Source organism: Lipomyces oligophaga, assembly GCF_038497815.1.
Source record: "Lipomyces oligophaga strain CBS 7107 unplaced genomic scaffold V1516scaffold_3, whole genome shotgun sequence".
NCBI lineage: Eukaryota > Fungi > Ascomycota > Lipomycetes > Lipomycetales > Lipomycetaceae > Lipomyces > [Lipomyces] oligophaga.
In genome coordinates, this window is record NW_027117787.1 from 371,357 (window position 1) to 399,344 (window position 27,988).

The window sequence follows — 27,988 nt, forward strand, 5'->3', positions numbered from 1 at the left end:
ACATGCTCATAGTACAACACCATCCAAGTAGGTGAACAAAAATTGATGCTAGATCCCACATTCATGTCAAAGTTTATGAGTTTCAATCGCGAATAAATTGTTCCAATAATATGCATTGACATAATAAGCTACCAAAAGGACAACCTGGTCGAAGATTGGGAAGCTGTAAAAAGCTTGTAGAATTGCATAATACTGTGAAATAATGCAAAATCTAGATTTGATATAATACTAAAAGTAACAAAAATAGATAATTTACGCCTTCTTGCCCTATAATTTTTTTGTGTTAATATGTAGATATCAGATAAACATGTAATAGAGAAATAAAGATACATACAACAAGGAATCGACCACCGTAGTAACCACACATGCCAATACCGGTCCAGAACGCAATCCAGTATGGAACAAGGTATAGAGGTGAACGGGGATGCTAAACCTAGTTAGAAGAAAAATAGATTAAGTGATAAAAGTCAAGTGAAGCGAAAAAAAAGAGCGCAATTTGATAGTTAAACACAGTTAAGATATCTGCACAAATGACTTGATACGCGTTATTGACTAAAATCAGGGAAAAACTTACTCTCATCCAGACGTCCCGCTTCAAAGGGTTCATCTGGTAATAAATCTGCTTGCGAATGATGGGAGTAGCTTGCTTAATCTTCAACAGTGTCAGTATCTGTATCAATACTTCCGATATAGAATTGTCGGCAATTCGGTTTAGCTCCTAGCAGCACACTGCAGCCTGAGTCCAAAACACAAACACTTAATCCGATAACACAAAGGATGTACAATAACTTACGGCCGCCATTTCGTCTGGACAATTTCAGATCTGACAATAAAGCAAAAGAATTATCTGGAGGAAAAGTTGTATCTTCCGGAAGAATTCGTCTACGCTCTCAGACTCCCTTTGGGTCTCGCACAGCTTTGTGGGCTGAGAGGCAGCTCCTCCAGGGCAATGGTTTCCTGAATAGACCAGATCAAGGCTAGGGTCTCTGGCAGTGATCCACCGGCCAATAGGAGCTGTCGGAGATCAATTCCTGCGAAAGTTCAGGAATCCACGCGTAGGAGCGAGCACGTATTGATATACTGCCTCAACAGGTAGCAATTGAGCGCTGACACTCAGTGGCGTTTGTGTTTACGTTCTATCCCTTCCTGTCACGCTGCTCCTCACCCGATTTCTTCGCTTTGGTCCCAGGAAGCCGTCTCCGCATTGCCATCGGGATCATGTTCTTTCGCGATCCTTGCTCACACGACTTTTGAGATTTTCTGCTGACAGATTCGATAGCACAAATTAACGAGATTAAAGTACTTCTATAGTGAAGGACATATATTTGTGTTGCTGCTATTGGGGCATTTACTTGGATTTTGTTCTTAGACGCCCTAGCTCTTTACATATCAAAGTTCGCTGTTAATTTCAATAACAAAGAATTCTCCGGCTTTTTGTTCTTTGAAAATTCGGTTATACAACGCACATTTATATCGGTTGCTCTAAGTTTTAGGAGACGCTTTTAATGTGCTTATGATTTGCTTTACCAACTAGACTCGACCTATTTTATTTCAAAAAAATATGTCGTTCCATTTGTCTTGGCCTTTCTCCACCGAGCAAAACGTGTATCCGCGAGCTGCTGCTCTTCTGACCGACGCTCTCAACAAGGGGACTAAACCGCCGATCATTGTCGACGATATTCTAGTGAAGGAACTTAATTTTGGGAAAGAGGTACGTAATTGCATTTTGATTTTCGGCTAGATTTTAATTTTCGCGACTGACACGCAAATTCTTGTAGCCGCCTCAGCTTGAAATTTTGGAGATTGGAGATTTGGCGGACGATAGATTCCGAGGTGTCTTCAAAGTCAACTATGGTGGAGATGCATTTATGACATTACAAACTCCTGTCGAAGTAAGTTTTCGTTTGGTTTGTGTTGTTGATAAATTATACTTACTTGTTATTTAGGCAAATGCGTTGAATATATACTCTCATCTCACACCTTCATTCACTAATCCTGGATTTCTTGCTGCTCACTCCTCGCTTAATATTCCATTGACTATCACGTTATCCGAAATCAAAGTATCGGGCATTGTGATTCTAGTTTTTTCAAAAGCGAAAGGTGCAACGATTGTCTTCCGTAATGACCCTCTGGAATCGATCAAGATCTCTTCAACGTTTGATTCTGTACCTGCAATTGCACGACTAATACAAACTCAGATTGAAAATCAGCTTCGACATCTATTTAGAGAAGACTTGCCTACCATCATCTACAAGCTTAGCCAGCGCTGGACTCCCAATGCGACTCCATCAGTGTCGACTCCTGCTACACCAGTGGGTGAGAAGGTTTCGGCTAACCCCAAGTCTTCCGGGCCAGCGGGGGGCACTACTGTTCCTCCCTCTTCTCCACGCACTAAGCCTGTTACACTAGCTGAAGTGAACCAGGATCTTCCTTCACTAAGTCCCACGAATATTGTACAGCTGAATCTTCTGGGACAAGCTCAACAAACGTTAAGTCTATCTACTCCAAGTATACCCGATGCGCTATGTCGTTCGATGATTGCGCGTCATGGGGAGCGTGAAGATGAGTTTAAAGACGATGACGACTTGTCAAGCATTATGCTTCGGTCTCGCCGAACGGCAAAGTCAGGCAAAGCTAGAAGGCCACATAAGGTTTTTAATCTACGCAAGAATCAAGAACCTATTGGCCAGTAATAACCGGCTGATGTTATTACTTGGAATCTTCTTGCTGCTGGTCAGTTATGTCTACCTTAGTAGGCGAAGGTTTTGAGTTTGATCTATAAAAGTTTTTTATGTTTTATTAGTTCGCGTGGGTATCGGTTACATTGTTTGTTTTACTTGTTTAGCGGGTCAAAGATTGTGCTGTTTTTATTAGCATGAACATGAAGTGCATTGTCACCCGGGATGTGATTTTTGCATATTCGTACGACTTTTTATACTTTTCATTAAACTATGTTGTATTGTGGGATAGGAGCTTGTTTTTTTTTGTTTTTATACTCTTCTCTGAAATTCATATCATTCATTACATTTGAAAACATTGATAGTATAACTCACTCTGCTATATTTTCGAGATAGATAATCGGGGTTAGGGTATATTATAAAATGACGAGAGTATTTCTCTGACGAATATATAAGAGTATTCAATAACATTAAGATAATTTTGTTGCCAACATTATTTGAATTTATCGTTCGTTTAGGAATATATTATTGCTTGTTATAAGATAAATCCTTGTTTCATCGAGGTTTGTGACTTGAAAATATGTTTGGTCCCTTTCGCGCGACGAACCCAGTGCTCGGTGGTTTGCTATGGTTAGTAAAGCAATAATCACTGCTTCCCTGAAGTCTTCAGGCGAAATCAAAACTAATCAATAATTAATAAAACAGGAAAATGCCCTACAGAATGTCTAGCATGCGCAAATATCGACACCGTAAGCGTATGCAAATTGTCGACCGGGTCATTGACACTGTTCATGATGCCCTAGTTGCTGAAAACCAAGTGGTACCCCACATCGTTCATCGAATCCGCGCAGAGACTCCGAGAGAGTCCGAAATGGATCCTAGAGATAAATACTGGACTTTCTCTAGGCGGAAAATGGGGAAGCGAGTTGGTATTCATACGCTGCCCAAGTGGACTCGGCGGACTATTCGGGTCAATCCGCAGGGTTTTTAAGGATTCGAACTTTTGTGGAATTCATGTACATAATACGAACCTCAATATACAAGTTAATATTATTATCATTATTATTATTATAGTCTAGGATGAATCCTCGACCACATATGCAAAATGTTTAAAACAAACACTATGTCAACGATAACGCAGGAAAACTCCAAATGAGAAAACTGCTCAAACAAGTCTAAACTAAAAAAACAAACAAGAAGCCCATCATAACCGACAAACAATATACAAGGAAATATCAACAGTAAAAAACGCCTTCGATCCAAACACGTAAATTGCAGTGCTTTCAAATGTTTGAAGCTCGTCTTCTTGCTGAGAGTAGAATAATGTACAAAAAAATTAAGACTCGAAAAAAGAATACCAACTATCTCATCGACTGATCAGCACCGCCAACATGCTCCTCCCATATTATCCTGTGCGAAAAACTCAATCGGTCCGGGTTTTCGACTGATTTGATTTTCTCCAACTGATATTCTTCGTCGTCACCCATAACTCCTCCAGGCATACCCATTTCACCAGTTGCTTCGTTACTTGCACTTTCTTTCGATAGTCGCCTGATAGAATTCAATGAGCCAACCATCGGAGTGATTTCTATTGGCGCAGATGAACCATATGTAGTCTCGTCGATATCATCAATCATAGCATCGTCCAAGTCCATTTCTGCAGGTGGCTCCTTTACCGGCGAGTTGCTTTGAAATGTCGGATCAGCTTCATCCACATCTTGTTCAGGGGATATAATTCTAATAGACTGAGCTGCAGACTTGATGTTGCCATTCAAATCAGCTGCAGGGTGTGTGAGAGACGGAATCGAATCTGACGCCGTGGAAGTAAAAAGACCACCAGACGAAAAGGAGCGCACGTTGGATTTTTGAGTCGCTCGCAAATTATGGCCCTGCCATCCTGTTGGTCGCTGAGAATCAGAGGCAGATGAAAATGCGGATAGATGAGGGTCTGCAAACGAAGACTGAGAACTAGTTCTTCTCAGCAGCGAAGGTGTTGAAAAGGCAGTAGTTCCCGCACCAGTAGAGTGCGCCAATGTCTGAGTTACTGTCTGGGAATTTGAAGCTTGAGAGTCCGAGGGTGCAATATGGTCGTCCAATGCAAATATGTCGTCGGAATCGAATGCATCAGATTTGACTCCAGAGATAGGTAAATGAGCATTTGCAGTCAGAGGTTGGGCAGTGACATTAGCGAGATCACTAGTCTGTGGTGTGGAATACCAGTATGAACTTCTGGCATTAGAAATTGCATTTGTCATCGCTTGGTTATCGCGCTGCAATGATGCAGAAAGTAAACTACCAAACGCGCCAGGAATCGGAGCTTGTCCAATATCTTGTCGCTTAATTTCTAGCGTACTACTGGTATTGACATTCGAATTGCCGGAAAGTGACATGGCTTGCAAATCCACGGGAAGTGCAAACAGGTTTGCTTGGGCATTTAATTGTGCAGTGGGGGAGCCCATAGGTCCAGCAATATCCAGCAAAACGTCGGCATCTGGTCTAACTGGATCAATATCGTCTGCAATCTTGAACATCACTCGTTTCTTCTTGTCTGACGATGTTCGTTGTCGTTTCGTTCCGCTTGCCCCTTTCAAGCTACTAGGAGGAAGCAGTCGCGCAGGCTTTGAAGACGCTGTTGCGGAATCAGTACCCTCGATATGTTCGTTTTCTAGCGCCAGTTGCTGTTCTGCTCGCAGATGGGCTCTGAGGAGTTCGGTCCGATATGACTCTAGTTCGCGCAGTTTTGTCTCTCGATACATCTTGATGTCTCTGTGGACTTTTTCCCTGCGTGCTTCCAGTTTGCGATGAAGATGTGGAGGAAGTGACTGACCTGTCGGCGGACCGGACAAGTCCGGCTCGCCAGCAGACAGGTCGCCAGGAACGTCTTTGGAGACACTCATAATAGAGTGCTCAACAGGACGTATTATATTCCGAGTGTTTGAGTAGTAAATAAAAGAGGAAACCAAAAATGGAGTGCAGCTGTGCGTTTTAAAAGCACAGATGAGGATTCGGGCGGACTGTGACTCTCCACTGTGCTGGACTGAGAAACCGACAGCGTGAACAGCCAAAGCACCAACGAAAAGGCCAGTAATTTGTGTGGCGTTGACCAGACCGAACACTTCAGCAACACTTTAGTGGATTAACACGACCTCCGCCAGAACTGGTTGCGCAAGCACAAGCAAATATCTTGCTCAGATTAGCAGTTTAAAAAGGAGACCAGAGTAGAGGACGGTTTTTGGTCAGACACGTTGGGCCAATTAACTTTGGATGACTGCTCTTACTTCAAGCCGACCTGCACGGGCTCACAGTATAATATAAATACACTACTATGCTGTACAGGCTTTGGGTCTATTTCGCCGTTCTAATGGGCTTGCCCGGCTATTGGCGTTGAACCCTTTTTTTAGCCTGTCGGTAGTTTGTGCAATGCAGCTGAATGAGCAGTTCCGCAAATAGCTTTGCAGACTTCAACCAAATGTCACTATTATAATTAAAATACAGTACTCTTATATGATCCTGGGTCTTCATTGGCCGGTCTGCTCCCATTATTCTTCACCATTGCAAGCAAGCTGGACCTCACGTGCGCTGTTCGCGCTGTTGGTTGTCTTGAATAGGAAACTTAGACAATGCGGCGGATGCGGCTTGCTGGGTCCCAGCATGGATTAGGATGAATGTAGGGGGGGACAAGCTCAGAGCAGGAGAGTTCTGTTCAGCCTGGACTAGTAGAAATCCGGGCAAAGCAAAGTACGAACATCCACACATTTACGCAACAATGCCGACAGATAGAGCGCGTCCGATTTCAGATGAGGCGGCCGCCTTTTATATTGCTGTGTATGAAGCTGTGCAGAGAATACCTCCGGGTCGAGTCACCACGTATGGTATGTAGTAGATTTTTTGGGAGATGGTGCTTCTCTGGCTGATCGTCCCCAGGACATATTGCTCGGTTAATCGAGGCCCCGCAGAACTCGCGACAGGTGGGGACCGCGCTGAAATATCTACGACGCGCTGACTTCCCCGCTGATGCAATTGATTTGGTCATTGGCGCCGAATTCAATTCTACTACGGTCCCTTGGTGGCGGGTCATCTCATCGAACGGCCGCGTCGCTCCGCGGGCCCGAAACGCAATGGACAGGCAGAGTGAGATCCTGCAGAACGAGCATGTCGAGGTCAAGTTGGATCCATCTACGCAACGTGCTAGAATAATCAGCCTAAGAGAATATGGATGGTTTCCTAACGCTGAAAGCGAATCGGATGGAGAGAACGAAGAAACTTGAATTAGATCTATGAAATGCAAGGGTGGTCAAAACCTATTATCATTCTAGCTCGATCGAGCTATTTGCTGAGAACGACGACAGACTTCGGCGTCGACACTCGGAACATTGGCATCTATACGGAGGATAAACAATGTCTTCTCTGCGGGCATACAGCGGTCTAGGACTGGGACCTTCATATCTGTAATGAAAGTCCCTACTACCAGATGAATATCTTGATAAAGGAAGCTCTCGGGGTCGTGAGTGTCTAAAATCCTCTCGTTCGTCGATGGATGGTGACCAGTGGCCTGGAAGAGGTTGATATTTTCGATGTCTTCTAAGAATTTCGTTCAACTCTTCAAGTCTGGCTCGATATTCTCTGGACTGTCGGCTGAGTTGTCTGCGCAGTTCATCCAGCTCAAAATCTGATTCACCCAACAAGCGCTGTCTCTCCATGATCGGATCATGATGCGTCCGCGGTGGAAGAGAAATGCTGGTTGCATTCGGACTAGATACGGAAGAAATTGTTGGATGGGAATAATGGGACTGTATCGACATTATGTTCCCAGCTGAGATTCTGTCGCTAGTATGGTCAAATACTGAGTGCACTTTCTCCGAGCTTTTGATAGAATACATAGATTTATGTGTCGATATCGGCCGCTCAATTACTAGTTCTTTGAAACTTCCCGCCGGTGACAATTCTTCTATATGCTCCCCCAAATGCACTTCTTGAGTTGTAGCGAGTTGTCTGGGCACGCTTTCGATACTCAGTCGCTCGACAGAAGACTCGGCAAGAGTCGGTTGGTTGAGCAATCCTCTGGACTCAATTCTGTGATCTGTAACACGTATCCAGGGAGTATGATCTGCATATATCATATATGCCACTGCAGATAAAATCAATGCACATCCCGCGAAGGCTAGAATCATTAAGTTGGAGAAACTGTCTGGTCCTAGAACTGAAGGCGCATTGAAAGATGTACCAGTTTGTATTTTCACATTAGCGGTGGTTGTTGAAATTATTGACTGAGTGCTTGTTTGCAACGAACTCATGAACTCCTGTCGAACTGCTAGCATTTCATGTCCATTGGTTTGCGAGTCCTGAATGTGAACTTTACTATACTCTGTTTGAGAGAATAGCTCAAAAGAAAGTAATGCTGATCGCCAATGTTTATAACATGATTGTTTCGGCTTAATCTAAATATTTACTCATTGCCGTAACGGGGTTTGGCGTATGTATAGACCAGGCATCCATGTCTTCCGCGTACAGAGTCAGTCGTCGCTTCTGCTGTGTGACATTTGAATTCATATTTATATAGTTGATTTTTTTTTTACAATCTAAGTGAACTTTCGACCATATTTCAATAATATCTGTAATGCGATCTTATTTAGTGTGTGTTTTATCCAGTTTCGAATTCTGTGTGTTTGACCTTTTCCGACTTTTCCCAAACCGCCTATGTTATGGAGTGTACACACCCACAACTTGCCATTCAGCTTGACCTCAGATCAAAAACATCATGACTGTTGCTTAAAAAAAAGAATTGCAGCACTCACGATTCCAGCGTGGTCTCCCACCGCAGTACTAAGTAAGCCCATAGCAGGTTGACTGGAGAAAATCTGACGGGTTTCTGTATTTTCTACTAGGTATGACCGCAACTGACAGATTAGAAGTTATTGCTCTAGTTATACAAACCGAAAACTGGTAAAATTATTATCTTTCTTTATTTGGATGTTGGAGTTAAAAGAAGATCATCTGAACTCATTTCAAAATTTGGAGTATTTCAGTACAACTCGCATGGATTTGGACTCTATCCAACTCTATAAAGTCTTGGACAATTCAATGAAAATGATAGTCAAGAAGCCTCACTTGCAAGCCTATTGATATCCAAACCTGCAAACAGAGCATCACTTCTTGCAACCAGACTTTATAGAAAGCTCTATATTTATGAACTCTTTTCTGGAAATACTTACCTTTCTGAGGATCTCAAAGTTATCCTCCTCAGGAGATATACAATTGGGAATTGGGCTTTTGTCAAACTAGTGGTCGATATTTACATTTCTATATCTGCGCATGACTGCTTTTACGATTCCAAATTCAAGAGCAAATATACATTAGCAATATTATACTAGCAATTTCATACCAGCAATTCCAAAGCGAAATAGTATATCAAAATAAAATCCAAAAAAGCGCAATATCCTTGATAGATCAACTGAAGAAAATAAATAGCAATCAACCAGCAATCAGAACTCTATAGTGCTTTAATAATGCCTTAAGCAATGACGCATTGGTCAGCCTGAGCAACCGCTATTTGAAATTAGAACGAGCTGAATGTTGTATCTTTATATTTTGAACTTACCAACTGGCTGAGGTTGGTTGATAGTGACTGGCTTGGTGGGTTCCATTTCTGAATGATTCTCTGAGACGAGCGAAAGAGGTTGGAAGTGAAAGATAAGATAAATAATAGATTGCAAGATTAGCAGAAGAAGAAGTGCTTGTTAGTGCTTAACAGAAGGAGCAAATATGGAGCGGGATCGTGGTGTTTAAATATTCTCCGGAGAGAGACCACGAACAATACTAGCAGCAACAAGCACCCTTTAATTCTACTAGACAAACTAAGATGTACTGAATGTGGAACTACTGATTGACTACCGTTCTGAATGTCGTACATTGCAGTGTGAAGTTATGTTGTGAACGGTCAGAATTAGAACAAACTCAGAAATTCGGGCTGCCACCCTGAAATTTGAGAGACCACGAGAATCAAAAGTTCATTTCCGGTAATGGTCTGTTTGTAACTCCCCGTATGAAGTTCTCACAATTTGGCAGGGTTTCTTCTTTACAGGATAGGGGTGGCAGTCCATGGACTTGCTAAATCTGGCTTGATCACGTAGATCCTGCCTAATGGAAATCAAAATACGTAAGATATTCTCAATTGCGGTTTGCTTTTGTAGAATGCAGTGTACGAGATCATTGAATATCAAAGCAAACAATATTAAGGAAAAAGAAAATAAAATCACATCCGCTAGCATGATGCTGGATCCAAAAACGTGTTAATATTGTTCTTCACCGGTGGTTCTAGTATTGTTTGGCACAATCGTGAAGCCGCTCTCGAAGACTGTCAGCCTTCCGGTCAGTTAGCTTACCGACCTTGCACCGAGGATTGAGAGCAGAGGACATAGGCATTGCGTTAACCGGAAACAGGGTTTTAATTTTATTTGCATTTGGCAAATACGCCTATTATCAGAATTTGTTCAGGGAATGAAAGAACCAATTAATTGAGAGTAGTCGAGGCAGTTATCAGGGCAAGCTGCTCTAGTTCTGTCCATATGACTTTTGATTTCTTGGAATCTGATCAAGATCCTTAGAAAAACATATGAACAAGTCTCATCTAAGTCGGCTGAACTCAAGTATTTTGCTTTTGTGGAGCGTTAAATCTTGGGGATCCAGCCAGCCATTCCGGTCGATCCAGCATCCAAGAGAACTTTGACTTTGAGACCTAGATCAACAAACTATATGTCTCCTGTTCATTACAATTAAATTAAGCTGTCTATTCCGGATTAGATAGGATAACGCCTCAATAGAGCTTTAACATGATCATTGACAAAATGCAAGCTCCTGCTCACCGCATTCGGGTTATTCGGCGTCACTCTGTTCCGAACACAGGGTCGTAAAGGACAACCTCGGGCACGATGCCATCGTTTGCTACAAGTCCAGAACCGCCAATTTAAAATAAAAGTGGGTCCGAGGGCGTTTGTTGATTTGCCGATCAGATATTTTTAGTGAAATGTCATGCAAACTCGAATGAACTTCCGGAAGAGTGGCTCTACTCCTCCCAATCAGGAAAGTTAGCCTTGGACGACTGTGTTGAAGATGCCTATAACCTAGAAATATCTGTGCTTCAGAGATGAGTATGCAATTCTCATTTATCTTTACAAAACAAATTGGGTCACAACTAATCGTCAGCATTTAAGCTATCATCATCTTAATTCTATAGCAATTGCTCACATATTATATAGAATCAATTTCCATCATGTTAAATAATCATACACTACGAAGACTAGTTCTACTTTTCAAATTAACAATCAATTAGATTGGACAAGCTAGTAATCTGCAAAGATGATTTAAATAAAATTGGGGCTCGGCTGTCCACTTGATCAGTTGAGACTCAGAATTGTTATGAGCAAAGTGATATTAGCCAATATATTGTCCGAAACAATTCTCAACGGGCGCTTAATACAGAATCCGATTCGGAGCAATGTCTCTTTTGAGAGAATCCTCGTTATTGGCTGCATGAACATGCGTAGTCGAAAACCCTTGATAAGACATGAAAAATCAAATATATCGATGAATTGTCTTGAATATTACTACATCATATCTCAATTTTGGTTTCGTAAATCAATTGGGAATAGCCATCTACAGTACTGGTGTGAACAAGTGTAGAGAAAGCGGAAACGATCTGCAGTTATTCTTGTACTCGATATACCTCTTATCCCTCTTTTCAAAAGTTAAATTGTATTTAGAGCGAAAAGATAAGAAGTTCTTCTAAAATTGGTAATTTTTCGTTAATTTTCTGTTGTCCCTGTCTAAGGAAAGAATCAAAAATGCAGAGGAACAATATCAACACTTACAATACTAAGGCCGCACCGAGCGAGGAGCCGAGATGGCTTGGTACGAGAAGTATCTCACACAACTGCGTCTATTCATATACAATTCTTGTGTATTATAAAAACAAATCTATGATTGAATTTAATATGAAAACATGTAATGTCACAAATTCTGAATATTTTGCAAATAGGTTTATAGATTAAAAAATTTGGAATGCTGAATTTACGTACGTACAAACTACGGGGACAAGTATATCAACTCTCAAGCACTTATAATCACAACTAAAATCCCCTATCCTCCAAGTCACAGCCACGAAAATCAAGAAGATTACATTGACCTTGGATCGAATGCTTAACACGAACTGCGAATGGATCTCTCTTTAATTTGTTATGAAGGAGTTCCGTAGTCCGGACTCATAGCTGCCGGACTACAAGATTCTTCATAGTAAAGATTCGAATATATAAAGACCTTGATAATCCGCTTATCCTTCTCTTTTTTTATTAAGTCCATTAAGATAGCCTTAATAGTTGATCAAGTCAAACAAATAGATTTTATCTTAAAGCCAACTATACACATCCATAATTACCATGGAGCCCCAGTCGAATATTGCTTCCTCATCCTCTGCACCAGCAGGCCCAAAACCAGTTGGTAAATTTTTGAAAGCAAACATTTAGTATTAGCTCTTTATTAACTTATTTCAGCCGTCGCTCAAGCTGACCAATGTGTCATCGCATAATTCCTCCTTGAGGTCTCCAACCGGTTTCAATAGTCATTCATGCTCACAGTTCACAGATTGTTGAGTAGACTATTCTCTTCATTCATGCTACCTGTAGCTCTACAGAGTATTCACTAAAGTAATATTTTTGAATTTAATTTAGTTCTTGAATGCACATTTTTATCCTTTATATTTTGATAATTCAGCTGAATCAGATGACTTGTCTTATCTAATAAGTCATGTCTGATATATTGATTACTTAACTATTCACAGTGTTAAAGATTCAGAATTATGAAGTTGGTGATTTACCATTTATAAATTCTCCTAGCCTTTTTCATTTTTGTAGAGCAAAAAGACAATAGTAACCAGAAACTGTAATTACTGTCAGTATAGGAATTCGTCATTTGATTCATCGCCGCAGATCCTATCTGGTTAGGGTTTACCAAAGACTGAGAGACAGCTGAGGCCAAGACGAACCGAATCTGGGGAATTAGCCAGAATTGATGGTTTGGAACTACGATACTAAATTGAATGAAACCTTTTCAAGATTTATAAACACGAGTGCTAGAAAATACAAAACAAACACCTCAGTAACAAAAGAGCGAGGATACAATGAAACTATTACATCCGTTATTAAGAATATTACGCAAGCAGAACAAATCACTGGAAAAGAAGTTCTCCTAAAGTTGGTATAGTAATGATCAACACTACATCCATACTTTTGAGAACATGAAAGACAAAAACGTATCAAAACAATCCACATGAAGTTTTCTTTTTTTTAAGTCTTTTATTGGAGCTTGAGAGGACCGTGCTTCTCTTGATATCCCTTAAAGACGTGGCTGAGATCTCCGACTGGAAGTAAGAAGGGGAAGTCGACTGCGAGAAGCATGAGCACGAAGTAAATGTAAAAGCCAACTAATCCACAAGCAAGCGCACAGCCACCACCTGCCTTGACTAGACGAGTTCCGACAACAGCTTGACCGTTCGCAAGACAGAAGTATGCACCGGTGAGGAACAATAGGCAGAGCTGAAGGCAGAAGAACAGAGAGACGAAAGCAACATTAGTTCGCAGCGAGCAAAGAAGCAGCACGGCAACAGCAATGGACCAAAATAAAAGATAAAATGCAAACGAAGCCTGGAATCCTTTAGTCGTCAAACCTAGTACTTGCGAATCACCGGTAGCAGAATATGCACCAATCGAATTGAACGCGGGGATCAAAGTGCCACCAAATGCAAACCAAAATCCACCAAAGGCACAGAAAACAACGAAAGAAAAGGTATTTCCAAGGAAAAACTCGAGGATTCCGGCCGTGAACAAAAGTAGACCTCCAATAAAGATATAAGCGCCAGTTGACGCAGCACCGCTCTGGCCCGCACCACGCCATCCAATAAGATCACAGCCCAACGGACAAACACAGAGCATATGGCCCATAACAGCCAAAGGCGTGGGATTTCCAAATGTTTGCCTGAGATTGCCCTTCACTCGCTTTTCAGGAGACAGATAGAGCTGCTCGAAAAGCTCAGGGGTCATCATGACGGAGCTAGCAGTGCGAAAGCGGGACAACGCCTCTTCGGTCAGACCCTCCTTGTTAGGCGAGCCTGTCTCGAGATCATAGTCGGCATTCCTCGTGGGATGAGGATTATCTAGTGGTGCTGCGGTGTCAGATGAAGTAGACGGTGCACGATCTGCGGCATACGCATTTGCTTGGTTTGCGTCAGCGTATGTAGCCATTCTGAGGGAATGTTGTGCTAGTTTTATGGGGATGGAGAATGATGCAGGGAGAATAGACCAGGCTGGCAATCGAAAGTAGAAGCAACGGTAGCACTAGGAATAAAATGAAAGAACAGAAGAAAGTTATGAGGAATAAGTATTTTAAAACATTTAATGAAAAAGGGCCAGAGATACCCCCAGAATATAAACAATGATCTATGGGAGAGCAGTGCGGGGTAGAGAGCCATTGTGTGGTACACACAAATGAGGGGCACGAGCGGGGACAGTGGGCAAGGACAGAAGATAGTTTTGAGGACTGGACGCCAGCAAGCGTTGAGGCCGCTCCAGCAAGGCAAGGTGCTGGCTGCTCTATCGAACCAAAGCAGATCAACATCAACACAGGGGGGATATCCTGAATTGCTTCCATTTTGGATCTCTGAAGATCAAAGAAGAGGGGAAACTTGTCGTGACCGTGCTGCGGATGGACGCAAAATGAGATCACCTGGTCTGAACGGTTTCGCTGAGTCTGGTTGGTACCGCAGTGAGTGACAAGTCGTCAGAGCAATGGGACTGTGATTGCCCGGCCCAGATGTGCGGTCTAATAGTGTGGAAACACACGACCGAACAAGAGGGCACCACATGTACAGCTGTGATCCATGGCCGCTGGCCGGTAACGGTAGTCCAATCGTCGTCTGTACTCACGTTCAGCGTCTAGCAGAGAAATCATTTTGCCCGAGGTAAGCAGATTTTGGGCGTTGATCTTTTCTGAGAGACGACTGTAGCAGTATTTAGGCACCCCTCCCTAAGAGACTCCTCGAGTGGATCATGTCGTCATAACCTGATTGATCTTCCAAAAACAGCAGTCGTAATCTCACAGTCACGACTCTTTTGCGAGAACACGGACTGGGATCGCGAGCTGCATCCGCAAAATTGTCAGCTTTTTCAACATCAAATCTAAACTGAGTGTACTTTCCCAAAACTTTCCCGATCAGTGAATCCTTCGCTCATGCTTCCTTCTTTGTCGCTCAGGACATGGGTAAAACTCCCCCGCCCCTGCAAAATGCGACTTCCTCTGGCCCCGCGCATGAGCACATCGGAGAGGGGTTTGTTCAACCTACATCTGGAGCCGCACACACCGCTCCGCCGATTGACCCCGCCAAATCACATGATACTCACGTGGTGAGGGCCGGGTGAACGCCAGCTGGGTGTTGTGTTAGAGCACGTTTAATGGATGCTGATGAGATTTCTCTGGGGTTTGAGAAGCAGAACAAGGGAGAGAGAAAAAGGTGGAGAGGCAAGCGGGGGTGTCCAAAAGAGGGCGCGAGAGGATATTTCGGCCCAAACGAAGCTTTTGGCTTTTGGCTTTTGGCTTTTAGCAACGCATTGGAAATAAGAGCGAAGGAGCCGCAGCTATACCCAGCTGTGCGTCTTTCGCGTTTTTGTACTTTTTCTGCTTCTAGACTTTGAGTCGGCTTAATGCAGATGTTAGGAAGATAAGATATCCTGTGGATATCATGTATGAGGAAATCAGCATGCATTGATACTATTTCAAATTCCGCAAGGCGGTGATAGTGTGGATAGTGCGGATTTACACGTAGTGTAGAATAGGCTAGTCGGAAACTCTTCGCATTCTTTGATACCAGTGATATCAGCAACTGATGCTATGCGAATGATGTTTAAGTCTGTATGCCACGTTTTCACAGCACGCGATATGGGCTATCGACGTTCCTAATCATAGGACACACTCACATGTGTACTTTTACTTATCTTGAACGCTCGACTATCGCCCGGCAAGCTGCGAAGAAGATTATGTCATTGCGCATTCGCTAACTGCCAGTCATCTTTAAATAAATTAGATATCTGCTATATGAATAGGCAGATTACGCACGTTCGGCTCATGAGTTTATTTTGATCAAAGGCATAATGTAGGCGTAGGATCCGAAATAGTTCCAGTTGAGTTTCGAACGCAAGTGATTATGGATATATCAGTTACGGCCTGAATGGAATTCTAAAAAAGTACACATGCAGTCGATAACAATTTGATTATTGATCTATATTCACATACTCTATCAAAGAAAAACTGGCACAGATCAGAGAAATCTATATCAGTTTCGTGAATATCGATATCCTTCGCAGAGTTGCAGCGAGTTCACAGGTAACCATAAATCAACCAATGAAAACAGCTAGTGCAGTCGCTTTTTTGCTATAACCCTCAAAACATATCAGCATCCCCACACATATCGGCATATGAAGAATAAAGCAGCTGCAATAGCTGCATAGAGATGTTCTATGAAATGTGATTTAATGCTAGGGACTTCAGTCTCTCTCTATAAGGCAATTTGCCGAACAGGGCGTGCTTACCATCCGAGGGTTTAAGAAAACGATCTGAAAACTCCCAAGACAAAAATCCCCGTTCGGGCTGCGGCGTCGGTTCAAGTAGGATGGGTGAAAAATTTAGTGTATAGCTTGCTCTGATTAGACATCGATCTCATATTTATTTTCGTTGAGTAGGAAAAGAGGACGAAATGGGGCGCCGACAGAAAGTTGGTGATGTGGAAGCTGGGGAAGCCATTGCATCCAAAAAAAGAGTTTTAGATGATAGCAGTGAAGATGACGAGACTGATATTAAACTTACCGTCAACGAAGATTATAAGAAGAGGTTCGAATATAACAAGCAACGTGAAGAACTTTCAAGATGTGAGTATCATTCATATCTCCTTTTCATTTGGCGTTATATTTACATTTTATTTGCAGTAGAGGAAAAGCGAAAGCGAGGAGAACTTGAATTATCTGAAGACGATGAAAGTGAATCTTCGACTTCCGAGGAGGAGGATGAAGCAGCAGACTTACTCACAGATGACATGGATCAGCGGATCCAGCAAGTTGTTACAGCACTTCGCAAAAATGATACAGCAGTACTTAAAGATAGTTCAGTGAGATTTTTTGATGACATCTCCACAGAGACAAAAGAATCCAACCAAAAGCCAGTTTATCTTCGAGATTATCATCGCATGAATCTCTTGGGTCAACTTGATGAATCTGCAGTCTCCAATGGAGATCATAAAAATGACGAACTACCGTACGCAGTCAAATTAGAACGGGACCGTGAACAATTGGTCAAAGAAATGCATGCTGCTGGTGGCGGTGGCTCAGATTCAGAAGAGGAATCTGATTCTGGCGAATTCGCACCGAAGAAGGTTGTCAAGCAGCGCGAAGTCCAGCCTATAGAGCTTCCTGATCCTGCTGAAGATCCAGAACAATTTCTAGACTTATTTATGAATAGCAAAGCTTGGCGACCAGATGCTCGAGTGGGGCGCAGATCTAAGTCTGGACGAAGTGCTCCACAGCTGGACAACATTGTTGAAGACGACTCCGATTTCGACGACAAGACCGATGAATTCGAACAAAAATACAATTTTCGATTCGAAGCAGGGGACGAAGCCGGCGAGATCCAAACGTACGGCCGTGAGGTTGTCAATGACATGTCCGTTCGAAGAGATTCCGAGACTGCGCGACAGCGAGCAAGGCGGCTTCGCAAAGAGACCAAAGAAGCCGATCGAAAGCAACGAGAGCAAGATCGGTCGAGATATCGCCAATTAAAGGTGAATCAGCTTGTCGAAAAATTAAATCAAGTTAAGCAAGTCGCGGGAATAAGTCAAGACCAGAAATTATCCATCGACCCTGCGGATATTCTGGATACAGATTATGAAGGGGACCAAGGCTGGGATGACAAAATGGAAAAATTATTTTCGAGTGCATTTTACAATGATAAGATTGATACGAAGAAACCAGTATGGGACGATGACATTCAGATTGATGATATTGTTTCAGATCATGAAACTGAGCCCGATCAAGAGAAAGTACAATTATCAGGTCGTCAACTAAAGAGACTCGAAAAACAGTCTAAACAGTCTGCGAAGAAGGCTGAAAAAGATATGCGATCTAAAGTGGAGCAGTTTGTCGATACAGAAATAATGCCTACTGCAGACATTCCTTCTTCTACATCGAAGTCAAGGAATAAAGGAACAACTATTCTTGAACCAGACGACACAAACTTCAAATTCAGATATCGAGAAGTGTCTCCAGAAGCATTCCATCTCGATCCGGTGGATATTTTGCTTGCCGATGATGTTCAACTCAACGAGTATGTCGGACTAAAGAAATTTGCTCCATATCGAGACTTGGAAAAGAAAGCAAAAGATCATAAACGATATGCGAAGAAAAAACGACTGCGCGAATGGCGAAAGTCCGTATTTGGATCGGCTAGTGCGCCTAGCTGGGAAGCTGCGCTGGAAGCTGCAAATGCTGATGCCAGTAGCAAAGTGCTAAAGCCTAAGAAAACTAAGTACAAGCACAACAGCAAACGTCATAAAGCAGAGTAATATATCGTTTGAAGTCAAATATTATTAAAAGTCTTTATATTAGATCAGGCAAATAAGATAATCGAACCAAAAAAAAATCCCTAGTAAATATGCATAAGAATATTATATGAAAAAAAAGTTTGCTTAAACAAATGTGATCATAGTTGAACCCACTTTCAACCAGCGTGTCATTATCAGAACAATGAGCGCTACCGCTGTCACTCCACCACACCAACACATGGTTGCAGTATACGTCGCCGGCGAACGTAGCAAAGCGCCCGCTACGGGAGTACCAATCAAGAGACCGAAACTCGCAAAGGCAAACGACATTCCCATACGAGTCCCAACAACACGCATATCAGGGCACAATGAGTTGAGAACTGGAGGTGGCAAAGAGACAAATGCGCCAGACGCAACGCCATAGCAAAATGAAAACAATACAACTCCGGCACCAGAGTGAACCGAGGTCCAAGTAAATGAAATGATCAAAGTTAGGACTGTGAAAGGAATCATGATATTCACAGCACCAAAGATATCTGCCAAAAAATTTGGTACAACTCGTCCTACAATAGATCCTGCATTAAGAATCGAAAGCATGTAGAAAGCCACATGTTCGGGAAAGATATCCATATCCTGTGTATACGTTTGGATGTAATAATATGGAACATATGCTCCTGCAAAAGCAAAGAAAACAACCGTGGTGAATAAAACAAACGCCGGATCACGAAACGCAGTCGAATCCCAAAACGCTCGCTTGAACCGGGGCATGACGCGAACACGCATTACTGCTATAGCAATGAGTTCCGTACCAAGCATGATAAATGCAATAACTCTCGTTGTCCAGGCAAATCCAAGATTGGGCTGTAATCTGTGAAATATAATCGGATACAGCACTCCACCCATTGAAGAGCCAGCGGCAACTATACCGCAGGCGAACGATCGCCGACGAAGAAAATACTGCGACATGATAGCGACGGCAGGAATAAATAAACATCCGCCTCCTAAGCCTATGACTATACCTTGGGCAAGCATCACTTGCCAATATTCCGTGCATAATGAGGTCATCATCATTCCAAAAACTACTGTGACACTGCCTGAAATGACAAGAGTTCGAAAGTAGCCTCTGTCGAAAACCGGACCAACTACTATGCTCATAATCACTAATATGAAGGCTTGGATTGAGCCCACCCAAGCAATATCGGACGCAGTTTTATTTGACAGAGATATTGAAATATAATAATTCTCGAAACAACCATATGAATTAATGATTCCCCTGCGCATTATTAGATATTGTCGGCAAAGAAACCTTGCATTTTAAGTCCACTCACCAGCTATTAAAATACATCAATGTTCCTCCAAGAACCTGCAGCCAAGCGACAATTCCACCATCCGGAACAGCGTCATAGCCTGCCTTCTCTTCATCCTCCTCAATCTCCAATTCTTCCTCCATTGTCAATCTGTCATCTTGATCATCCAGCGCGAGTTTCTCTTTATCCTTCCTGTACCCGTCTGCGGCCGAATTCTCCTGGTTCTCTATTCCACCAGTAATGTCCTCGATAGCTTCGCTCATCTCTATTTCAGGCGATGGTACTGTCTGACTCTGCGGTGATATACCGGATATCCTTGATATAGTCGGTCCAAGGTTTGTACTTGACATTGTTCTGCTTTTATCTTCTGTTGGCCTTCGTTCTACCGTAATTCGAGATATTTATTTGACTGTATTTGGTCCATGTGGTCATGCAAATCCTATATTAACCTAACAGAAACTATGGATATGCCACAATTTCAAATGCTTGTGCGGAGAAAACAAGAAATTACTCATTCAATTTCTGTTCCAGTGTGCTTACCCAGAAGAAAAGGCCCTTAGGTTCTCGCTGTCTTGTTCTACTCCTCTGCTCTGTCCTTTCCTTCCCGCTCTATTGCACGCCACTATCCGCACAGGCCTCGGAAACAAGCCGACGCCCTTCCCTTCCGTCCTGTAAGTTGCACAATGATTGCTTGCTAACTTATTTCCTGGGATTTTAACTTCGGATATCAACATTCCGCTGCAAAACAAGCAATAGAATCCTTAGCTGCTATTTTAATTTTTCGAGGTTCTAGTTATCTCTGTTTTTGATCTCATTTTCGTTCTACGTAAGGAGCTCCTAGACCCAGAACATAGAGCTGAATAAATCCCGGTAGAAAGCGCGGCTCGGCCGGTCTGAATGAACCTACAATCGGGGCTTCCGGTCTTGTCTCGGCTGTCTTAAAATTGCCTAAATAGGAATACAAAGAGCATCCGTCGCCATAATCTCTCAATTGCTCACGGGACTTGTCTTCACGACATTTTGAGAACAATACAACTCTCTTGGTTTGAATATCATTGGGGTTCTTTCTGCTTATAACTTTTTTCAACTCAAGTTCCTTACTAGTTGGAGATTTTTTAGTTGCGTGGACAGTCTCCGTTACTTTACCATCAAATGGACCCTGGTTCCGAGCCGCGGCTAAGTTTGAACTTGATCCAAATATATGTAACATGATATAATATTTATCTTTAACAAAACGAACTATGTACATAGATATCCAGTAGTATATCCTTATTCAAGACTAGAGATGGTATGATACTTTTCATGCAAAATATTTGGCTAAATAGCCAAACAAGGATGCGTAGATACTAGTTAAGACTACTTATCCTTACTTATGCTTATCCTTACTTCTTTCCTTCCTCCCGCTCTCTCCACTTACTCGCCATCTATGTACTTGACCAATTCATCGATTGGTCGGGCACCCAATTTCTCAGGTGCCTCTGAAGCTGGAGCGACAGATTTTGCCTTTTTGCCCTTTTTCTTGCTCGACTTGGAAGATTTTCCGGTCTGAGTTACTGCTGGTGAACTGGAACTACCATTGACAGCTTGAGCGGCGCCATTCACTAGTCCTTGCTGAAGTGCACGGCGCGCTTCTAACTCTTTCTCCTGCCGAGCTAAAAAGACAGCAGATTGAGTAAGATGCTCAAGCCATTTCTCGGCTTGCTTCGTGTTCTCGTCCTCAGCGCCAAGTTCCTTGTGAAAATAGGTATAAGCATCCCTCATGCGTTGGACAGCTTTAGAGGAATCGCGGACAAGTAAAAATGCTTGGGCCAACTGGAAGTTCAAATTCGCGGTATTGACACTGTGCGTTCCAAACACTTTCACACAAAGTTCCATACTGGCTTCAAACCATTTCAAAGAATCATCGTAATTCTTGATGGCCTGCAGCATAATTGCAACATTGTTAAACGTCGTAACCGCATCTGGATGCCATTCACTACTGATCATCTTCCAAAGAGTCAAGGCGCGTCGAACATAAGCAAGAGCCACATATGGATTTCCGTTGTCGTTCTCGGCCAATGATAAGTTTAGATACATCAAAACCGTATCCGCAGCATCTAATCCAATTGTACGCTCTGCTATAACAACCGCTTTGCGTGCAGAATCGACCGCAGCATCCTTCTCACCAAGCTGAGAGAAAACCATTGACAATTGAGAATAGGCACGCGCTACCTCGGGATGAATGACACCGTAGATCTGTTCATGTAATGACAGAGATTCTAACAGGAGACTCTGACCAACATCTTTCTGACCCTGCATGATGGATAAACGGCCTGTTTCCAAAGCCCGCTCTGCTAGACTGCTGCGCAAAGACAGGTCCTTGACAACCGGAACTATGTTCAATAAGTCATCTCGTGTAAACGTTGTAGCCGGGACGCTTTCAGCAATTTTCTTTGCAACAAGTGACTCTTGCTGCTTGCTAGAATGTCCCTTCTTCTTAGATTTCGTGTGCGACTTGGTGACAGTCTTCTCCAGGTTCTCCGGTTCGGTGATTGCATTGCCATTACTAGTTGGCTTGCTTGCCAATTGCATCTCCTTATCAAACGAATACCTCTTCGAATCCCACTGAAGACCCAATTTCAGCGACAACTCCCGCATGAACGGGACTTCTCTGATAATTGACGTAGCCCAGTCAGATTGGAGATCATATCGGAATCGATTCTTCGCTTCGTCAGCAACCAACGATTGAACATCCGCCGCTGTCAGCTTCGCAAAGCTGAAATCATCTACAGTGCCTTCGCCGTAGATTTCTACTAGCTCCTGATCTATTTTGATAGTAGGCTCAGAATTAAGCTTCGTCCCCAGAATACAATTGAAGAAATGAGTAATTGCGTATGGCACAATTGCGAATGGAAGAGATGAGATCAATGAAATCAACGCATGCTTGGAAGCTCGCACAATAATTTCTTGAATTAGAATAGACTTGAGAGAGTCCAAGTTCTTGGTTGCTTTTTCATCTTCTTTTGCTGGTTCATCTATGGCCTTAAGTAATGCGCTCATGTATCGCATATTGATTCCACGACGATGCAACACACTGGAGAGTTGCGTGCCGTCAAAAGGCAAAGACAAACCTTTACGTAGATCAGAAACAAATTCAGGAATCAAGCTCAAAGAAACAAATTCTGAAGCAGCTCGCACGTCTGCTTCATCTGCACGATATTTCTCTGCATCTTCAGGAGTACCAGGAACTTGACCTGAGAAAACATCAGGATTCAGAGTGAACTGCAGACCAGAAGCTTCAATCGTAACAATCTCCTTTGAAGTATTGTCTAGTTCTGATCGCTCCTTAGAAAGTCCTTCCGCACTCTCAGCCTTTACTGGTTCTTCAACAGATGATTCACCCATGGTGATAGGCTCAGCTGAGGAAGTTTCCGATTTGTATACAACCTTATAGTCCTTACCATCTGCTTTGATGGCCTCTGCTTGTTTATCAATCCACTCACGCAACTGCTTTCTCCACCAAGCCTCGACTGCCTCATGACGAAGTACAGGAATTCTATGCGGATATCCTTCTCCTTCACTTTCAATGAAGTTTATATCCAAAGGTGTGGTTCTATACATGTCGATGATATATTTGCGACCATCAGCACCATCGAGACCTTTAGTTTCCAATGATGTTGCCAGCTCAAAGCTTTGACCCTCCTTGTCCCATACTCTATGGGGCTTAAGATGCAAAAACTCACCAATCTTCTCAAAATATGGTGCAAAATCTTTTTGACATGCAACCTTGTCGCGATCGTCAATACTACTACTACCATATACGACCTGATCTTCCCCGTCTTCCCTTTGTCTGAACATACCAGGAATCGGAGATTGAGCAACAATACGACGACCGCAGTAGTCTACAATAACAGTACATAACGGAAAAATGCCATCTATGTCAAGTTCGGTTATAACTCTGACTCCAGTAAGATCCTTACCCACAACATAGCGGGCGGCTTCATTGCCACCTTCGTCTGCAAATGTACCCATACCGTCGGCTCCATACGAAAAGAAAATACCGTTATAAAGATAGATTTGCGATTCACGGCGCTCGCCTGGGTTAATAGCAGTGACTTCGTCGCGCGCGATCAGCACTGCGCCCTTAGTTGCAGCTTCGGAGAAATCAAAGTAGAGCTTGTTCAATAAGCGCTCCCGAAGAATCTGTTCCTGAATGGTTGTTTTCGGCATTTCTCTAGTCGACTGAAGATCTTCATTCCAATCGCGGAAAGTATCCAAATTATCTGTCCCACCTAGAAGAAGTTGCTCTTGGGAACGAGAGATGTCAGCAACGACAATATCATTTGGACGGGCAAGCCAAGGTGCCGCAAGTGCAGCATTTGAAGGAGAAAATACAGTAAGAGGTTCACGTTGGCCTAATTCTGTTTGCCATGCAAGAAGCTCTTCTTTAAACTTCGGTGAGAGTTGTTCAAGTAAGACCAAAAGCGAGTGGGCTTTTTCCAGCTTATGTCCAGATCCCTTTTTCGGAGAAGGATCAAATTTCTGGTTTGTGGAATTCGAGACATAAAAACCTGAGAGATCAGCTGTTATATGATATAGATTGCCTTCCAAAGTGAGCACTTGAAGATACAATAAATGTCCACGAAGACGAAAATTAGGTGCTGGAGGATGCCACATTGACAGACCTAAAGATTTAACACACTGTGGTCTATCGGTATCGGAGACGGGTAAATATTCGGACAAGTCTACAGGGCTGTTGAGCTCGAATCCATTAGCTGGATGAGACAAGTTTTCAGTAGATGGATTGAATGATTCGCCGAATCTTTGGGTAGCGACCAGATTAGATAACCCAGCACTAAGAGGTTCGATAGCAATGTTTTTGGTTGAAACAAGTCCGATGACATCTCGAACCTTGAGGACATGAATGCGGGCTTCCTTTTCGTTATAAGCTTCTTCGCGGAGCTCGAGGGTAGCACCGTCGTAGATACCCTCAACTGAATGGAGTTCTAAAAAGTCCTTAAGTTTGACTCCCTCAAACCACAACGAAAAGCATGTATATTGAACCGTCGACGGGAGATCCAGGATGGACTGTCGGATATCATTGAAAGTCTCGTGGACAGAGACCTGATTCAGTTAGTCTATTTGAGTTAAGAATTTCTTTCGCAGCAAAATGCCATACCATGATCTTTATTGAGCCAGGCTCATGCGGAAGAGTCACAGTGAGAGAGAGCATTTCGGAAGCTGTAAAATCAAAAGTTAGTATATGGCTCAATATCAAGCTTGCAGATTCGACTGGCAGCTAGTTTACCTTCCGCTACATCCTCAGCTGTAGGGTCAACTACTTCTGCAGTCACAGAGGACTCCTCCTCGCGAACTGGGTCTAAAGGAATGGTGAGAATATGCTTCTTTTGCGATGCTCAATTATAATTGACCAATGTTCATCTACGTACCTTGGGCCTGGTCAGCCATTTTTCTGGATTTGATGCTTCTATGTCTTCAGAATAGATCCCGACGAGGACAGAGTTTGCTCGAAGAGAACCGAGGGAAAAAAACGTTCAACCAGTATTTCCAAAACCCTGAAGAAATATCGATTTCCCTATGTCTATTAAAACTAAACTCGAAATAGATCTGCAAGAACTTCAACGGGAATCGAAATGTCGTCGCTCAAGCGAAAAGCATTCTCGAGACAACCCGAAGCCGAATTTTTTCCTACTCTCGAAACCCCAGACCGAGAACGGGCGCCTGTAGGAAGAGCTAAACTCTACTGGGTTCTAGTATGGTTTTAGACCCTTTATTAAGGATTGCCCACCAGGATTATGTATAAAATCAGGGTAATTCGAAGATCATAGATTCCGCGACCACCGATTGGGCAAACCAAATAGGCTACAGTGACCTTGGTTGATGAAGTTCTATCTCAGTCGGTTACGGTTGATATTTTGTTGAGAGCTGAACAGCGGATCTGGAATAAACGAGAGATGGGCGTAGATGGCTTCAATAAACCGTATTAGAGAAGATTCTGGATTTTTATACAAAGGCAATTTCTCTAAATTTGATATGCTCGGTTATATCGAACCGTCGTTAGTCGAATTTAATAGGCCTAATCTTGAACAGGATTAGTGTAGTCAACTAAACCTTTGCATTTCGGAATATGGCCATAGAGGTCTAAATTAAAGTGACCACTTCCTAGATATATCAATAATTTAAAAATACTAAATGCAGAGTAATACGAATAGTCCTCTCAATAGCCACGTTCGCAGATCTATCTGCCTTTTCCTTACTTCTTGCCAAGCGTTTCGATCTCCCAAAAGCGGAGACTCGTGCGGCTTTGGAGCCCATTGTCTCAAGAAGTCTCTGGAGGCTGAGCAGAACCCAAAATTCGAGAAGGCCAAGAACGGCCTGCTCAGGAGCAATCTCCTTTCCCCTTTGATTCTATTTCTTCAGACGTTTTTCTTTTAGAAGATTTCCGTTGAAATTCAATTGCATTCGTGTATATTCAGCTGGTCTCGAATATGTCTCGGAGAAGTTTGCGTCTTCTGTCGCAGGGAGTCTGGGCGAAGTCCCATTGTTCTCGAATGCCATATATCTCTACCTACTTGATCTTACCTACCGCTCGAGGCGGAGTTCGCACCTTTTTCAATGCTGTCGACCAGATTTCTGATATTGTGGAAGGATCTGAGTCGAAACGGAAAAGGACTCGCTGGGAACGTATGAAGGAGGCACTACATAAGATGCTGGACACGGCAGCGGTGACGTTTGGTTCTTTGGCCATCTTGGGTATTTCTGGACTGCTATATCATGAATATTACAAGGTTCGTGTGCTCAATAAAATTGAGCATGCTTTTGAACGAGGTGATGCAAGTCTGGATAGAGCGTTGTCTTTTAGAACATCTGATCCGGACGAGGAATGGGTTATTCGAGATGAACAAGAACTAATTGACCGTGCTGTTTCAGGCAGTACTACCGGTCGATATTTTCTGCTGATCGGTGAAAAAGGAACGGGCAAGACCTCGATGTTACTGGAGGCCATGCGTCGAGTAGATGGACTTAACTGTACAATGTTCGAGTGTCACGGTGACCCCGAAATCGTTCGGATTCGATTAGGCAAAGCCGTTAATTATCACTTTCATGAAGATTACATTGGATCTCTCTTCTCTATAAGAGGACCTAGAGATACGACGGCTCTCTTAGATATAGAGCGAGCTTTTGACAAGCTCGAAGAGGTAGCTCTGTACCGCAGCAAATCGGTCAACCGGCCAATGGTGCTGATAGTCAACTCAGTACACCTTCTACGTGAAGATGCGGACGGCCAAGATCTTCTAGAGCTGCTGCAGCAACGTGCCGAGTCATTTGCTGCTTCTGGTCTCGTGACGATGATCTTCAACAGCGATGATTATTGGGTCTACGAGCGATTCAAGGCTCTCGGAACTCGGTGCGATGTTGTTACAATCAAGGATTTAACACGGCAGAAAACTGTAGAAGCGCTCAACCATTGGCGACAAAAGTATTTCCACGAGGCAATTTCGAATGAGATGGCGAATGCGATATATGATGTAATTGGTGGACGGCCACAGTTTTTAAATCGTGTTGCGCAACATAAGGATATGATGGCACATGCGAAATCAATTGTCGAGCGGGAAAAGACGTGGTTTTTGAACCAGTGTGGGCTTCTTGGCATGGAGATGGACGATGATGTTATGGAAAGCGGCAAGTTTTCCGGATCTGCAATGTTGCTTATGAAGAAGCTAGTAGACATGGATAGAGCCCATCGTGCAAGAAATGGAGAGCCAGAAGTAACAGCAGACCATGTTCTTCCTTCGCTTCCACTATGGCGAGCAAGACAAGTCATGACACGAGCTGACTATATTCAGAGATATGACAATTTGAATATATTTACTATTGACTCGAATTCCAATGTGCGCGCAGATTCCTTGCCAATGATGGAAGCTTTCCGGCAGATAGCTGCGATGCCAGGGTTTGACAAGTTACTTGAGAACACGCTCGATCGAGTTAGTCAGATTGAGAGTCTAGGCCGTACAAAAGAACTAGTTCTTAAAGATCTTGTGGGCGATGGAAAATATAGGATCTCGATTGAGCAGGGCGATATGCGAGACGGGATCATGTTTGAATATGTCCCACCAGAGGAGGAGGAAGATGATGCTATTGAGTACGAAGATATGAAATGAAGTATGTAGAATTATATAATAGAAATTGCATCTACTGAGTTTATTATATCTTCTAAAAAAAAGAGACTTAATTTTTTATTTTTGATGCAGCTAAAATATAGTTGTTCAACCATATTAAAATAACACAATCTATTTGTAAAAAGTACGTCTCTTAAAAATTTCCTAAAACAGAATAGTAAGGAATCTCACACCAGTCTGGGACGAGAGCGG

The 27,988-nt window shown here is 42.9% G+C and overlaps 11 protein-coding genes across 11 annotated transcripts; 5 read left to right on the forward strand and 6 right to left on the reverse strand.

Annotated features, from left to right (window-relative positions):
• Positions 1-252: 252 nt before the first annotated feature.
• V1516DRAFT_663375 (uncharacterized protein) lies at positions 253-802 on the reverse strand (the record flags this gene model as incomplete). Its single annotated transcript, XM_066920503.1, has 4 exons — positions 253-267; positions 335-427; positions 575-652; positions 794-802. 4 exons carry the CDS (start codon positions 800-802, stop codon positions 253-255), a joined length of 195 nt encoding a protein of 64 aa, XP_066777901.1.
• A 364-nt stretch (positions 803-1,166) lies between these two features.
• V1516DRAFT_672638 (uncharacterized protein) lies at positions 1,167-3,075 on the forward strand. Its single transcript, XM_066921779.1, has 3 exons — positions 1,167-1,711; positions 1,779-1,892; positions 1,947-3,075. The coding sequence occupies exons 1-3, from the start codon at positions 1,562-1,564 to the stop codon at positions 2,691-2,693; spliced, it is 1,011 nt and encodes a 336-aa protein (XP_066777902.1). The 5' UTR covers positions 1,167-1,561; the 3' UTR covers positions 2,694-3,075.
• Positions 3,076-3,734, forward strand: V1516DRAFT_672641 (mitochondrial 54S ribosomal protein mL60). The gene is made up of 2 exons (XM_066921780.1): positions 3,076-3,308; positions 3,384-3,734. Exons 1-2 carry the CDS (start codon positions 3,259-3,261, stop codon positions 3,667-3,669), a joined length of 336 nt encoding a protein of 111 aa, XP_066777903.1. The 5' UTR covers positions 3,076-3,258; the 3' UTR covers positions 3,670-3,734.
• Positions 3,735-3,854: 120 nt separating this feature from the next.
• On the reverse strand, positions 3,855-5,957 carry V1516DRAFT_247507 (uncharacterized protein). The gene has a single exon (XM_066918795.1). The coding sequence runs from the start codon at positions 5,573-5,575 to the stop codon at positions 4,040-4,042; it is 1,536 nt and encodes a 511-aa protein (XP_066777904.1). The 5' UTR covers positions 5,576-5,957; the 3' UTR covers positions 3,855-4,039.
• V1516DRAFT_247508 (6-O-methylguanine DNA methyltransferase) lies at positions 5,958-7,288 on the forward strand. The gene is made up of 2 exons (XM_066918796.1): positions 5,958-6,550; positions 6,603-7,288. The coding sequence occupies exons 1-2, from the start codon at positions 6,340-6,342 to the stop codon at positions 6,944-6,946; spliced, it is 555 nt and encodes a 184-aa protein (XP_066777905.1). The 5' UTR covers positions 5,958-6,339; the 3' UTR covers positions 6,947-7,288.
• V1516DRAFT_663380 (uncharacterized protein) lies at positions 6,986-8,228 on the reverse strand (the record flags this gene model as incomplete). Its single annotated transcript, XM_066920504.1, has 2 exons — positions 6,986-8,076; positions 8,129-8,228. The coding sequence occupies 2 exons, from the start codon at positions 8,226-8,228 to the stop codon at positions 6,986-6,988; spliced, it is 1,191 nt and encodes a 396-aa protein (XP_066777906.1).
• A 4,750-nt stretch (positions 8,229-12,978) lies between these two features.
• On the reverse strand, positions 12,979-14,090 carry V1516DRAFT_248366 (GPR1/FUN34/yaaH family-domain-containing protein). The gene has a single exon (XM_066918797.1). It carries the CDS (start codon positions 13,967-13,969, stop codon positions 13,025-13,027), a length of 945 nt encoding a protein of 314 aa, XP_066777907.1. The 5' UTR covers positions 13,970-14,090; the 3' UTR covers positions 12,979-13,024.
• Positions 14,091-16,416: 2,326 nt separating this feature from the next.
• V1516DRAFT_635513 (KRI1-like family C-terminal-domain-containing protein) lies at positions 16,417-18,410 on the forward strand. Its single transcript, XM_066920014.1, has 2 exons — positions 16,417-16,645; positions 16,703-18,410. The coding sequence occupies exons 1-2, from the start codon at positions 16,474-16,476 to the stop codon at positions 18,328-18,330; spliced, it is 1,800 nt and encodes a 599-aa protein (XP_066777908.1). The 5' UTR covers positions 16,417-16,473; the 3' UTR covers positions 18,331-18,410.
• V1516DRAFT_672656 (putative mfs monocarboxylate transporter protein) lies at positions 18,247-20,458 on the reverse strand. The gene is made up of 2 exons (XM_066921781.1): positions 19,638-20,458; positions 18,247-19,582 (listed from the first exon to the last, which is right to left on the reverse strand). Exons 1-2 carry the CDS (start codon positions 19,964-19,966, stop codon positions 18,454-18,456), a joined length of 1,458 nt encoding a protein of 485 aa, XP_066777909.1. The 5' UTR covers positions 19,967-20,458; the 3' UTR covers positions 18,247-18,453.
• Positions 20,459-20,814: 356 nt separating this feature from the next.
• On the reverse strand, positions 20,815-25,484 carry V1516DRAFT_672660 (clustered mitochondria-domain-containing protein). The gene is made up of 4 exons (XM_066921782.1): positions 25,046-25,484; positions 24,904-24,975; positions 24,775-24,836; positions 20,815-24,719 (listed from the first exon to the last, which is right to left on the reverse strand). The coding sequence occupies exons 1-4, from the start codon at positions 25,062-25,064 to the stop codon at positions 21,030-21,032; spliced, it is 3,843 nt and encodes a 1,280-aa protein (XP_066777910.1). The 5' UTR covers positions 25,065-25,484; the 3' UTR covers positions 20,815-21,029.
• Positions 25,485-25,917: 433 nt separating this feature from the next.
• On the forward strand, positions 25,918-27,869 carry V1516DRAFT_672662 (uncharacterized protein). The gene has a single exon (XM_066921783.1). The coding sequence runs from the start codon at positions 26,105-26,107 to the stop codon at positions 27,776-27,778; it is 1,674 nt and encodes a 557-aa protein (XP_066777911.1). The 5' UTR covers positions 25,918-26,104; the 3' UTR covers positions 27,779-27,869.
• The last annotated feature ends 119 nt before the right edge of the window (positions 27,870-27,988 follow it).

Bases quoted from the DNA above. Each gene is read 5' to 3' on its own strand.
- V1516DRAFT_672641 (XM_066921780.1), top strand. From the start codon at position 3,259: ATGTTTGGTCCCTTTCGCGCGACGAACCCAGTGCTCGGTGGTTTGCTA. The intron at 3,309-3,383 runs GTTAGTAAAGCA...TTAATAAAACAG, and splicing joins GTGCTCGGTGGTTTGCTATG to GAAAATGCCCTACAGAATGT.
- V1516DRAFT_247508 (XM_066918796.1), top strand. From the start codon at position 6,340: ATGAATGTAGGGGGGGACAAGCTCAGAGCAGGAGAGTTCTGTTCAGCC. The intron at 6,551-6,602 runs GTATGTAGTAGA...GATCGTCCCCAG, and splicing joins GGGTCGAGTCACCACGTATG to GACATATTGCTCGGTTAATC.
- V1516DRAFT_672660 (XM_066921782.1), bottom strand. The intron at 24,837-24,903 runs GTAAACTAGCTG...TTGATTTTACAG, and splicing joins AGCTGAGGATGTAGCGGAAG to CTTCCGAAATGCTCTCTCTC. The intron at 24,720-24,774 runs GTATGGCATTTT...TAACTGAATCAG, and splicing joins CTGGCTCAATAAAGATCATG to GTCTCTGTCCACGAGACTTT.
- V1516DRAFT_247507 (XM_066918795.1), bottom strand. From the start codon at position 5,575: ATGAGTGTCTCCAAAGACGTTCCTGGCGACCTGTCTGCTGGCGAGCCG.
- V1516DRAFT_672662 (XM_066921783.1), top strand. From the start codon at position 26,105: ATGTCTCGGAGAAGTTTGCGTCTTCTGTCGCAGGGAGTCTGGGCGAAG.
- V1516DRAFT_635513 (XM_066920014.1), top strand. From the start codon at position 16,474: ATGGGGCGCCGACAGAAAGTTGGTGATGTGGAAGCTGGGGAAGCCATT. The intron at 16,646-16,702 runs GTGAGTATCATT...TTTTATTTGCAG, and splicing joins ACGTGAAGAACTTTCAAGAT to TAGAGGAAAAGCGAAAGCGA.
- V1516DRAFT_672656 (XM_066921781.1), bottom strand. From the start codon at position 19,966: ATGTCAAGTACAAACCTTGGACCGACTATATCAAGGATATCCGGTATA. The intron at 19,583-19,637 runs GTGAGTGGACTT...AATAATGCGCAG, and splicing joins TTGATGTATTTTAATAGCTG to GGGAATCATTAATTCATATG.
- V1516DRAFT_248366 (XM_066918797.1), bottom strand. From the start codon at position 13,969: ATGGCTACATACGCTGACGCAAACCAAGCAAATGCGTATGCCGCAGAT.
- V1516DRAFT_672638 (XM_066921779.1), top strand. From the start codon at position 1,562: ATGTCGTTCCATTTGTCTTGGCCTTTCTCCACCGAGCAAAACGTGTAT. The intron at 1,712-1,778 runs GTACGTAATTGC...AAATTCTTGTAG, and splicing joins AACTTAATTTTGGGAAAGAG to CCGCCTCAGCTTGAAATTTT. The intron at 1,893-1,946 runs GTAAGTTTTCGT...CTTGTTATTTAG, and splicing joins CATTACAAACTCCTGTCGAA to GCAAATGCGTTGAATATATA.